This window comes from Phalaenopsis equestris, unplaced genomic scaffold (genome assembly GCF_001263595.1).
Source record: "Phalaenopsis equestris unplaced genomic scaffold, ASM126359v1 Scaffold000002, whole genome shotgun sequence".
Classification (NCBI taxonomy): Eukaryota; Viridiplantae; Streptophyta; class Magnoliopsida; order Asparagales; family Orchidaceae; genus Phalaenopsis; species Phalaenopsis equestris.
In genome coordinates this window covers 53306987-53319170 of record NW_018164444.1, presented here as the reverse complement: position 1 = coordinate 53319170, position 12184 = coordinate 53306987, and the positions used below count along the sequence as shown (strand labels likewise).

The 12184-nt window shown below is 37.6% G+C and overlaps 1 protein-coding gene across 3 annotated transcripts in view; it reads left to right on the top strand.

Moving 5' to 3' along the window:
- LOC110023498 (mediator of RNA polymerase II transcription subunit 16) overlaps nucleotides 1-12184 on the top strand; it is an 80452-nt gene that overhangs the window by 49103 nt on the left and 19165 nt on the right. For all 3 annotated transcript variants that reach the window (XM_020722963.1, XM_020722955.1, XM_020722971.1), the window contains one exon: nucleotides 5762-5939. In XM_020722963.1, the coding sequence (XP_020578622.1) occupies nucleotides 5762-5939 (178 nt within the window). The remainder of the gene's footprint in view (nucleotides 1-5761; nucleotides 5940-12184) is intronic.

Below are 12184 nucleotides of genomic sequence, written 5' to 3'. Positions count from 1 at the left end.
GCGGGCAGGCGAGCGTCGTGGGATCGAGTCAGAGGATGGATCAAATGGGGAATTGAACGCACGAGTAGAGGGTTTAGGGTTTATAATTAAGATTATAAATAATGATATAAATATAAAAATATTTAATATTTCTAAAATAAAATTTGATTTATGCGTTTTCATTTGTGCATCAGATTGTAGAAAATTGAATGTTCTTTTCAGGTAATTTTAAGATTCTGGACGCGTTGGCGCGGTCCGTTTCACCGTCGGAGGTCGTTTTGACGAATTCATCGATTTGCGAGCAATTTTGCTCGTGTCGAAAATATGGCAATATGGGTATCTTTTCTAGTTAAAATTGGTGTCCCGGACGCGTTGATGCAATCCATTTTGTCGTCGGAGGTTGTCCGAAAAAGTTCGCATTTCCACCTATCCTTTAAGCTTAATTTTAGTCTGATCTTTTGCAATTTAGTGAATTTTGTGCATTTTGTGTGTGTATGTGATGATAAAGTTCTGAAGAGGTTTTTCTAAGGTTTGAGATCTTATTGAGAACTTCTCCCTGAGTCTACACATGATAGTCCTTAACCACTCGATTGTACGACGATGGTTTGAGACCACTCAGACGAGACATCACAAGAGAAATAGGAGGTGGCTGAAATTTCTAAAAAGGGTGGGTCCCAGTTCTAGTTTTTTAAGATAGTCAATAAAAACTCCTAGAGCTAGATTCTAGGATCCTAATAAAAAGAGTAATGGCCTCAAAATGAGGTCAACACGTAGTTACCTTGCAATTTCTAAAGTGGTGGAGCAATCAGTATGCTGGAAAGAGTTCTTTTCATCGTAATTTGTATTCAGATATTCAAACAATAATAATGGATGTGTTAACTTTTGATAATAGATCAGAATAATTTTCATTGATAGGGAAGGTGGTATACATACACATTACAAGACTTCATATAAAAGGAAAGAAATATTTCGAAAATATATCAAATATGAAATACATAAATATGGTAACTGAGTAAATAATGGCTAATAAATCAAAATAGTAAATTCTATTAATAACCGTATCTAATAAGGTTAATAATTCCAATATTCTCCCTCGTGTTGAAGCATAAATGTCTATCATGTTGAACTTGGATTTGAAGTCATCAAATAATGACCGAGGAAGATTTTTTGTTATGATGTTAGCTAGTTGACTACTAGATGAGACAAATGGAACACAAATATCTCTTCGGAATCGAACTTCTCCTTAATGAAGTGTCCCTCAATCTCTATATGATTGGTGCAATCATACTGGGCCAGATTATGAGCAATGCTAGTAGTGACATTATTATCACAAAATAGCTATAGAGGAGCCGAGACTGGCATACGCAATTCGTGAAGCATGATGCGTAACCATAGAGCTTCACAGATTACCAACGATGTGGAACGAAACTTGGCTTTTGCACTGTTTCGGGCAACCACCAACAGTTTTTTGCTTTTGAAGGAGACAAGATTTTCCAACATCATTGAGCAATACCCTGAGGTGGATCGTCGATCATGGACAAAATCGGTCCAATCAATGTCAACATAAACTGCATTATAACGAGAGGTGTGGCGTGAGAACAACAAACTTGAGCGTGGTATGCTTTTTAAGTAGTGGATAATTCGATGTGCTATATGCACCGTTTGAAAAATGTCTGGGCGCATATGGGCGACATAAGTGAGTTTCTCCACAATGCGTTGGTAGCGTGTCTTGTTTACAAGGACAATATTAGAAACATCAGGCAATTTCTCATATGGATTTATCGAAATAACCACCGGTTTGCAAAGTAGAAGACTGGTCTCTGTCAATAAGTCTACATATTTGCGCTTGGAAAGACAAATGCCATGAGAGGACCTAGCAACCTCCATGCCTAAGAAGTACTAGAGTGATCCCAAGTCCTTCATTTCAAAGGATGTGGCGATGAATCCTTTATAATAGATTCTAAGGTCGGCAGATCATTATCTGTGAACACAATCGTCAACATAGACGGTAAGAATGATAATTTGACCATTAGAGTAATGCTGAAAGACAAGGTTATGATCTGATTGGGCCTGAGGGAACCCATGACCCACTACCATCTGTGTGAACTAGTCGAACCAGGCTCGAGGGAATTGTTTCAGTCTATAGAGGGATTTTCGCAGTCGACACTTTTCTCCGAGAAGTAGAGTCAAAGCTTGGAGGTAGGGACATGTCCCTCCTCCGTGAGATCGTTGTTAAGGAAAGCGTTCTTGTTATCTAGTTGGAGTAAGAGCCAAATCCAGATCCATAGCAAGGGTTAACAGGACCCGAACGGTGTTCAGTTTAGCAACTTGAGCAAACGTCTCCTCATAGTCAACTTCATATGTTTGTGTGTAGCCTTTGGCGACTAACCATGCTTTGTCCCATTCAAAGGTCCCATCGGAGAAGTTTGGTGCTGAAGATCAACCGACAACCAGTTGTTTTCTTTTCATGAGGAAGATCAATAACATTCCCACTTATGATTTCACCAAAGGGTATTCATCTTATGCATTACTGCAGCTTTCTAGAAAGGGTCTGCCAATGCTGCCTCAATAGTGAATGGAAGATGATACACAAAGGAAGTGGAAAATACTTTGTAGGTCGGCGATAAGTTGTGGAATGAGACATTTTGCCATGGAGTAAAAAGAGCAAGGTTGTTTGTGTACCTCAATGGTAGAATTCACATCCTAATTCCGAGCAAGAGTAATCTACGCAAGTATAGTGTCGGGTATGTCGGCTGAAGTGGATTCCAGGACCTGTAAGGAGGCAATGGGCTCAAGAGTATGGGTATTGGGACAGGTCTCAACCGAGGGTTTGATGCTCTGAGTATAGACACAGAGAGTGGATGGAGATGTGGGTCCGGTAGAGGGTGGATCCAGCAAGACAGAAGATGTTGTTCTAGTAGATGGTGGATCCAGTGAAACAAATGGTTCCTCAGGAACAATGGCTGGAGGAGTAGGTTGCGTATCTAATGAAGTTGGAAAAGGATTAGCGCCCAAAAAATTAAATCAAGATTAGTAACAAGTTCCGGAATTTGTGAATTTTTGTAGGTACTCTATTGATGAGATATGTGGCGGTGAGTACAACATCATTCCAAAACTATTTCAGGATATTTATTTAAATATATGGAATAGACAACTTCGATAAAGTGTCGGTTTTTCCGCTCGACTACCTTATTTTGTTAAGGAGTATTCATACAAGAGCTGTGATGAAGGATGCCCTTACGAAAAAATCTTCTGATATAGAGTTAAAAAATTCGCGGTTGTTGTCAGTTTGAAGGACTTCAATTGTTATTTTGAGTTGGGTCAAAATGGAGTGAAATTTTTCAAAAGTTACTGTAGTTTTAGACTTGTCTTTTAAGATATAGACCCACATTATCTGAGTATGATTATCAATCAAGGAAAGGAAACATCATTTATTGGTGTAACTCGGCGTTCGAGATAGTCCTATGAATTAGTGAAAAAGGAGCATGAGTGTAAGAGCGAGGTGGATATGGTACTCACTGATTTTTAGCTAACTAACAAATCTCACATTTGAAAGAGAAAATTTTATTAGTAAACATTAAAGGATGCAAATGTTTTATATATTGAAAACTGGGATGACCAAATGACAGTGTAAAAGCATAATATGACATTCAGGAGACCCGAAAAGACTACAACTACTGGATGGAGTGGCCTCGTCAATACTGTTTTTTCTTTGGAAGAAGTGGAGCCCGGCTGCCCGCTTAACAACACCAGTCACCCTTCCCGAACTACGATCCTGAAAGACAAACATCAGGAGAAGAATGAGCAACACAATTAAGGTCATATGTCAACTTAAGGACTGATAAGAGGTTACACTTTAACGAAGCACATGTAACAGATTTTAGAGTCAGATCGACTGTAAGAATGACAGACCCTTTACCCGCAATGGAATTAACCACCAACAATTTTAACGTCATCTCTTTCAGAGCATGGAGAATTTGTCGAGTAGGCTTGAGAATATCCATTCATGTGGTCCGTAACACCTGAATAAATAATTCGCGAATTAAAATATGTAAATACAGTGAGTGCCATCAGAATGTTACCTTGACGAACATGAGAGGTCGACGGGCCGGAAGTGAACTGACTAGATCCAAGTAGCTTGATCAACTACTCCATCCGACTCTTAATTGAAACTGGTGATTCTGGGTTGTTCTGAGTGGGAATTGGTTGTGCTCTCATGGTTTCTGAGGTTGTAGAGAGACCTTGGCAGCAGAGGATTTGGTCTAAGGTTTACTCGCCGGTTTCCTGTGGAGCTTTCAATACTTGTCACAGGTATGATACTATTTGTGACAGTAATCACAAATGGATTGAGTGGCTCGTGATGACGTGGAGGAAAGTTGAGCACTATTAGAGAACAAGGCGGACGGTTCGACTGAAGGAGTGGAAGTGTCGAGCATGACAAGTTTCGGGCTTTCTTCGAAGCATACCTCGGTGAATGCAACACAAGTTTAAGGAAGGGGATCCCAACCAAGAATACGACATCGAACTTCGTCAAGATCCTTGTTTAGACCCGTCAAGAATTGGAACACAAGATCTTTTTTCACAATATTCTGTAAGAGTGAAAGGTCAGTCGGTGAGTCCCATATGTAGTCATAGTAGAGATCACATTTCATGCATAAGACCACCAAGTAATTGTAGCAGTGGGTCACGGTCCTTAATCTTTGTTTTGCCTCTTGAATCTTTTTGGAAATATCATAAAGTTGGCCTGAGTTTCCTACATCCGAGTGAGTATTCCAAACTGCCATCCATAGTGCTGTTGCTGGTGGAAGAAATAGATACGAACGACAAATAGTAGTTTCCATGGGATTAATAAACCACGACTTGACCATGGAGTTCTTCACTTTTCATGCTCCATATGTAAGGTTAGTTTTCAGAGGTTCATGAATCATTCCTATGGGATAGCCAAATTTTCCACGTCCTTTGACGAACAATGATAGACCACGACTTGAGATCATTGGTAAAAATTAGAGCCGTTAAGTTTATGGGTGGTGATCAAGAAGTTCATGTGGCTTTTTGGGCCTCCGATCTGCAGAGGGATTGAGGCTGGTGTTGATCCTCCAGTGGACTCAAGTACACTGTTTGGAGGAGGCCCTATTAGAGGAGTCCGCCATTATTCCGATTGAGTCAAAAGCTTTGTGGGGTTGTTGAGACATAGGAAGATTCCAGTTGTAGGAGGAAGAACTAGTATGGTGGGTCCTGCAAGGGATAGATATGGCCTTAGGGAGGAGCTCCGATGATGCTAGAGGGAGATCGGGCTAGCTGGAGGATGCTTCTTCGGCCAGAAAAACACAGCAGGAAGGCTTGTAGGTGGTCGGTGGTGGAACCCTGTAGGGGAAGGCCTACAGGTGGGCGACGGCAAGGGAAGAGTCCCAATGGCAGCTAAGGTTAGAACCATGTCTCTGATACCATGTTAACTCTTGAGAGAATAGAATAGGATAATTTTCATTGATATGAAAAGGGATATACCTACACTTGACAAGACTCATATAAAAAGAAAGACATAAATTCGTAAGTACATCAATAGGAAATAAATAAATATGGCAACGAAAGTAAATAAAGGCTAATAAATTAAAATAGTAATTGCCAATAATAACTGCAGCTAATAAGGCTAATAATGCTAATAGGATGCTTTAAATATTTTATTTTAATTGACTATCAAATCTTTTATAACTATTATATACCGCTAATCAGAAATGCTGTTTTGACTGGTTCTTACCATTGGCATGTAAATGGTTTTGTGCAGGCTTATGTTGATGCTGTTTTGGATCTTGCCTCACATTTCATTACACGCCTGCGGCGGTATGCTAGTTTTTGTCGTACCTTAGCTAGTCATGCTGTTGGGGCATCTTCTGGATCAAGCAGTGCTCGCAATGTTGTGGCAAGTCCACCCCTCTCTTCTTCATCACCAGCGACTAGTCAAGGTCAGTTTCTATACAGCCATTTCATATTTAGGTAGAGTTTGTTTCTATGTAATGGAATATGATTATTAATCTTGCCCACCCTGGAGAGGTGAACTTGAATAAAGTTTAGACAAAAATAGTTCGCTGTATGATGGATTTCCAGAGTTTCTAATGCTGAAGGCTTATGGGGTGATCTAATCACATTATTATAAATACCTCTCTATCATTGTTACTTCATAATTGTTTAACGAGGAAATCTGGTGTGTTAGATCTAATCATAAAATTTTGATGTAATGGAATATGATTTTCTGTCATTTTTCCATTGTATTTTCTGCAATTTCATACCATAGCTGAATCTAGATTTAGCAAACTAGCAAGCTGGCGTAGAATATATACATGTTGGGCCAATATCATATCAAGCATAGCTTTATGATTATTCTTAATTCTCTCTTGCCAGTATGAACGTGACGTGTTTTTACCTGTATGATTTTGCTACCAAAAAACCACCATGAAATTGAATGATTATATCTGGAGCCTTTTGACTGAGTGTTTTTTGAAAAAATAACACCATTAAATTATGATTTAGACTTGAACCCAAGAGTTCTCCAATGTCCTAAGTGATCCCGGAGTTAACCAACTACAACTGGAAAAACAAATATTATTACTGAAATTAAATAAGTAATTACAATTAACCAAAATAAAAATCTGAAATTGCAACAGAAGCGACACTGACTCCAACTAAGGTTGGATCAAAGGGAGGTGGTGGTGGCCGGTGAGGTCTGGAAGGTGGCTAGGTGGTGGAAAAGGGTGATTGATAAGCAAAAACAGTAAGGAGGTTGTTTTCCAGGCTCTCGGACAGCAAACAAGCACCGGATATCGACGCAAAAGGGCTATCCTGGGTGATGACAGCAAAGAGGAAGGTGAAGACGGCACGAGGGAGGCGGCTAGCAGCGTGGACAGGGGGAGGCTACTATCCAAAGTGATGACAACAAGACTGGGTGGTTGGAGCAGCTGGGAAACGACAAAAAACATGGTTTCTGGACGAAAACAGCTAGGGAGGGATGCCTGGAATAGTTAGGAAACAATCCGGGGGAATGCAATATGGAAGGTGGCAGCGAGGTGGAAGGGGTAGGTGGGCGGTTTCAAGAATTGGGCTGCAAGGTGGAAAGGGAGGGATACTGATTCTGGAGGACGACAACATGGTGGAGGGATGGAGAACTGGTTTCGGCAGGCGACGACAAGGTGGGACTGTAGCAAATATTTGGGAATGTGATGTTATTGTGGTGTTATTCTAGTATTATTCTGTTTTTTGAGGTATTATTCTTGTTATTTAGGTGTTATTACGGTGCTATCGCCTTATTTTTGTATTGTTATTTTGGTGTTATTGAGATTGTTATTCTAATATTATGACTGTGTTATTTTGGTGTTATTGTGAGATTATTAAGGTGTTAGTAGAATATTTTGTTTTTATTGAGATTGTAGTATTCGATTGGTGTTATTTCCATATCTAGTACTGTTTAAAATATTTTATAAATTTATAGTTCAACGAACCTGGAAATGTTTGCAATGATCCAATTGCAGACAATTTTCTTCGCACTATTGTACACATTGAGCAAGAAGTATATGAACAATATTGTGTCAATGCATATCATATTGGATTTGCTATTCGAAAAAACCACAGTACTTTTTGAAAACTAAGATGAGGGACTTTATATGTGAAAAATCTGGTTACAAGAAAGTAGTTCACCAACACGACGAAGTTCAAAAAAACAAACACAAGGATCGACTGTCCAACCATGATTCGAAATGCTGTTGATGTTAAATGCAACTGAAGCATTAAGAAATTTATAGAAGTCATAACCACCCATTGGGGGAGTATGGTGATAAGCATCTTCTGTGTTCCAACAAAAAGGTAAGCGAAATCAATGCAGATATGCTCAAATCGATGACAAAATTAGGGATTAGAGCTATAGATGCATTGAACTGTCTTGTTACAGAATTTTGGGGAGTAGAGAATCTTGAATATATGAAGAGAGATGTCTTCAATTGCCATAAAAAAAGAGGGAAGAGATAATATTGAACATGGTGACGCTAATTTTTTATTATAATTGTTCACAGAGAGGCAAACTGAGGATAACATGTTTGCATGAGACTTCTAAATTGATGTATAAGGTAGATTGATGAGCTTTTTTTAGATTGATGAGACATCCAGACTTGATTATGACTGCTTTAGGGATGCCATTATTTTTTATACAAATTATAGACTGAATAAATATAATTTATTTTATGCTCCTTTTGTTGGGTTGAACCACAATTGACAAAATGTTGTCTTCAGAGTTAATTTTTTCTTAGACGAGACAATTTGATTCGTTCAAGTGGTTATTCAAAATATTTATTCGTGTAATGGATGACAAACATCCAATAAAAATGCTTACATATCAGTATCGAACAATTACAAGAGCTATTGAAGATTCTCTGTCATATAAATGACAGATTATGTCAATTACATATATATATAGGAAATTTTCTTCGAAAGTACATTGTGGTATGGGTAGTAAGACAATCAACAACCTTTTTATAAATATATGAGCAAATGTGACTCTGAGGAGTTTGAAGAAATTTGGGTTGTAAAGATTAAGAAAGGAAATCTACACTACAACGTTTGCTTAGATAATTTATGCAATATCACACATAAGTGGTTAACAACGTTTGATAAAGAAATATTTGAAATGAGAATCTTAATAACACAAAGAAGCGGGTCCATAAATAGTATCTGTCATGGTGTCTCCAAGCCAACATGCTCCATTATCGAGTATTTTGTGAGACTTGAAAATGTTATGAAATCTTGAAGACGAAATGAAAAGAACAAAGATTTCAATGTGTTCAGTCTACAATTGCATTTGTTGTTAAAAATAATCAGTGTTGAGGCAAACAACTTCATTTTATACAAGAAAGCTATACCCAATGTTCGAGGAAGAGTTAATGCACAAGTTATGTGGTTTTGCTGTAGAATTCTCTCCAAATAGTGATTCAAAATTTGGATAATCAGGGGACAAACAAAACTTGGATTATTAAATTTGACAAGAGTAATTCCACAATGTTGTGAAGTTATAAAAAAAATTAAAATGATGGGATTATTATGTGCTCACTCTTTACGAGTTATTAGCTTGAGAAATATAATAATGATTTCTGATAAATATCTCTTGTAGCAATGGTCTGTTCATGCAAAACGAGACATCTATAATAGCTATGCACATAAAGATCTCAAGGAGACACAAATGTGGAGTGATTCTTCAAGTGGCCTTATATTTCACATACACATTTAAAAGTTTGCATATTAAATTAGTATTAAAGCACAAGAAAATGAAGTGGTTGAGCAATGCATGTTGGATTCATTAAAAAAAATTATTAGTCGATGTTGAGATCATAATAATTGGAAGAGCACCTCAGTTAAAGCAAAAACCGAATAAAAAAAACAATGAATAAAGAATGCAATTTGAATTTTTCAGTGAAGATGGAGCCAAAAAAAATCTTATTCTATATTAAAAGGGTATTAGGAGAAAAACAAGAGAATAAAAAGTATTTATTTTTATATTCAAAAACAGTTTTATTATATGTAACATTATTTTTCTCTAACATGAACTATGGTATACAGGAAAGGAGAAAGAAGTTTCATAAAGCCAAGAACCAGTTTTCCCCATGCGACAGAAATTTGTTTGCAATGTCATATTTTCTCAGTTAGGTATATAACAAAAATTCAAAATTATTAGACTTCTTATTGTTACATCTTCCTAAACGTTCACTCGTAATTACTCCAAAATAGTAAGAATTGTTTACATTGCAAGACATAAAAACATATACCAGCCTGTTGATGGATTTAATTCGTGAGATATAATTCCTTACAAAATCTTCAAATATATAATCATGTAGACGGATTTGTATAAGAAATCTTATAAACTAGTCCATCAATTGTTTTAAGAGAGTTTGGAATCATTAATAAAAAAGTTAGATAAATTTAGTAAAACTAGTTACTTAGCGTTGAGATTGTATTATGGTATCATTGTGGTGTTATTGGACAAGTTATTTTGGTGTTATTGTGTTGTTACCGTCATGTTTTTGTGGCTGTACTTCAACGGTTGTTTCGATTTTATTGGAGTGATTATTTTGGTGTTATTGGAATGGTTATTTTGGTTGTATTCAATGTTTTTAAGGCTTTACATTGTCGGTTGTTTTGATGTTATTATGACAGTTATTTTGGTTGTATTTCGGTGTTGTTATGGTGTTTTTCGAGGTTTGACTCTAGTGTTATTTTGCAGAAGTGTTATTGGGGTATTATTGAGGTTGTATTGTGTGTTATTTTTGTGTTACCGTGTTGTTACTGCCATGTTATTAAGGTGCTATTGAGGTGACATTGAAGTATTATTGGAGTGTTGCTTAGTTTTATTGTGATCTTATTGGCATTGTTTTACGGTATTATCGGAGTGGTGCGGGTGTTATTGATGCGGTTTTGCGGCGGCTATTGTTGTGTTATTGATGTGACATTGAGGTATTATTGGAGTGTTGCTTAAGTGTTAGTGCGGTGTTGGAGTGTTATTGGAGTTTTTTTGCGACGGATTTCGGTGTTGTTGAAGTGATACCGCGATATTATTGCAATGTTACTTTGGTGTTATTGGCGTGGTTTTGCGGTATTGTTGGAGTGGTGTCGTGGTATTATTTTCATTATTTTACGATGACTATTGTGTTATTCAAGTGACACGAGATATTATTGAAGTGTTATTGAGGTGACATTGAAGTATTATTGGAGCGTTGCTTAGTTTTATTGCGATGTTATTGGCATGGTTTTATGGAATTATCGGAGTGGTGCGGGTGTTATTGATGTGGTTTTGCGGCGGCTATTGTTGTGCTATTGATGTGACATTGAGGTATTATTGGAGTGTTACTTAAGTGTTAGTGCGGTGTTGCAGTGTTATTGGAGTTTTTTGGCGGCGGATTTCGGTGTTGTTGAAGTGATACCGCGATATTATTGCAATGTTACTTGGGTGTTATTGGCGTGATTTTGCGGTATTATTGGAGTGGTGTCGTGGTGTTTTTTTTGTTATTTTACGATGACTATTGTGTTATTCAGGTGACATATGAGGTATTATTGAAGTGTTACTTAGGTATTATTATGATGTTATCGTGGTGGTGCCACAGTGTTATTGGAGTTCTTTTGCGGTGTTATTGGTGTGGTTTTGCGATGGATTTAGTTGTTATTGAGGTGACACCGCAGTATTATTGGGGTTGTATTTTGGTGTTATTGCGATGTTATTGGCGTGATTTTGCGGTATTATTGAAGTGGTGTCGCAGTGTTTTTGGAGTGTTATTTGCGGCGATTATTGAAGTTTTCTTGAGGTGACATATGGAGCATTATTAGAGTGTTACTTAGGTGTTGTTGAGGTGGCGTTGCAGTGTTATTCGAGTTTTTTTGTGTTGTTATTGGTGTGGTTTTGCGGCGAAATTAGTCATTTTGAGGTGATACTGCGGTATTATTGGAGTGTTGATTAGGTGTTATTACGGCATTATTGGTGTGGTTTTGCAATATTATTGGTGTGGTGTTGCGATGTTATTGGTATGGTTTTTTGGCGGCTATTGCTATGTTTTTGAGGTGAGGCAAGAGGTTATTATTGGAGTGTTACTTAGGTGCTATTGCTTTGTTATCGAGGTAGCGTCGCTGTGTTATTGGAGTGGTACCAAAGTGTGATTAACGTGGTTTTGTGGCGACTATTACGGTGTTATTGAGGTGACACATGGGGGTATTATTGGAGTCTTATTTAAGTGTTATTACGGTATTATCAAGGTAGCGTCGTGGTGATATTGGAGTGGTACCGCGGTGTTATTGGTGTGGTTTTGTGGTGGCTGTTGCAGTGTTATTGGGGTGACATTGAGGCATTATTGGAGTGTTACCTAGGTGTTATTGCTGTGTTATCAAAGTGGTGTCGCGGTGATATTGAAGTCTGTTTGCGGTGTAATTGACATGGTTTTGTAGTTGATTTCAGTGTTATTGAGGTGATACCGCAATATTATAGAGCGGTACATTTGCGGTTTACGTGCTATTATTGAAGATGTATTCAGGTGTTATGTGGTATTGTTCTGTTGTCATTTTTTGTATTATTTATGTGTTATTGAAGTGTTGTTGCGTTGTTGTTGAAGTGCTATTAGAGTAGTCTTATTAAGGTGTAATGTGGTATTATCCTGGTGTTATTGTCGTGTTATTTGTGTTATTGAGG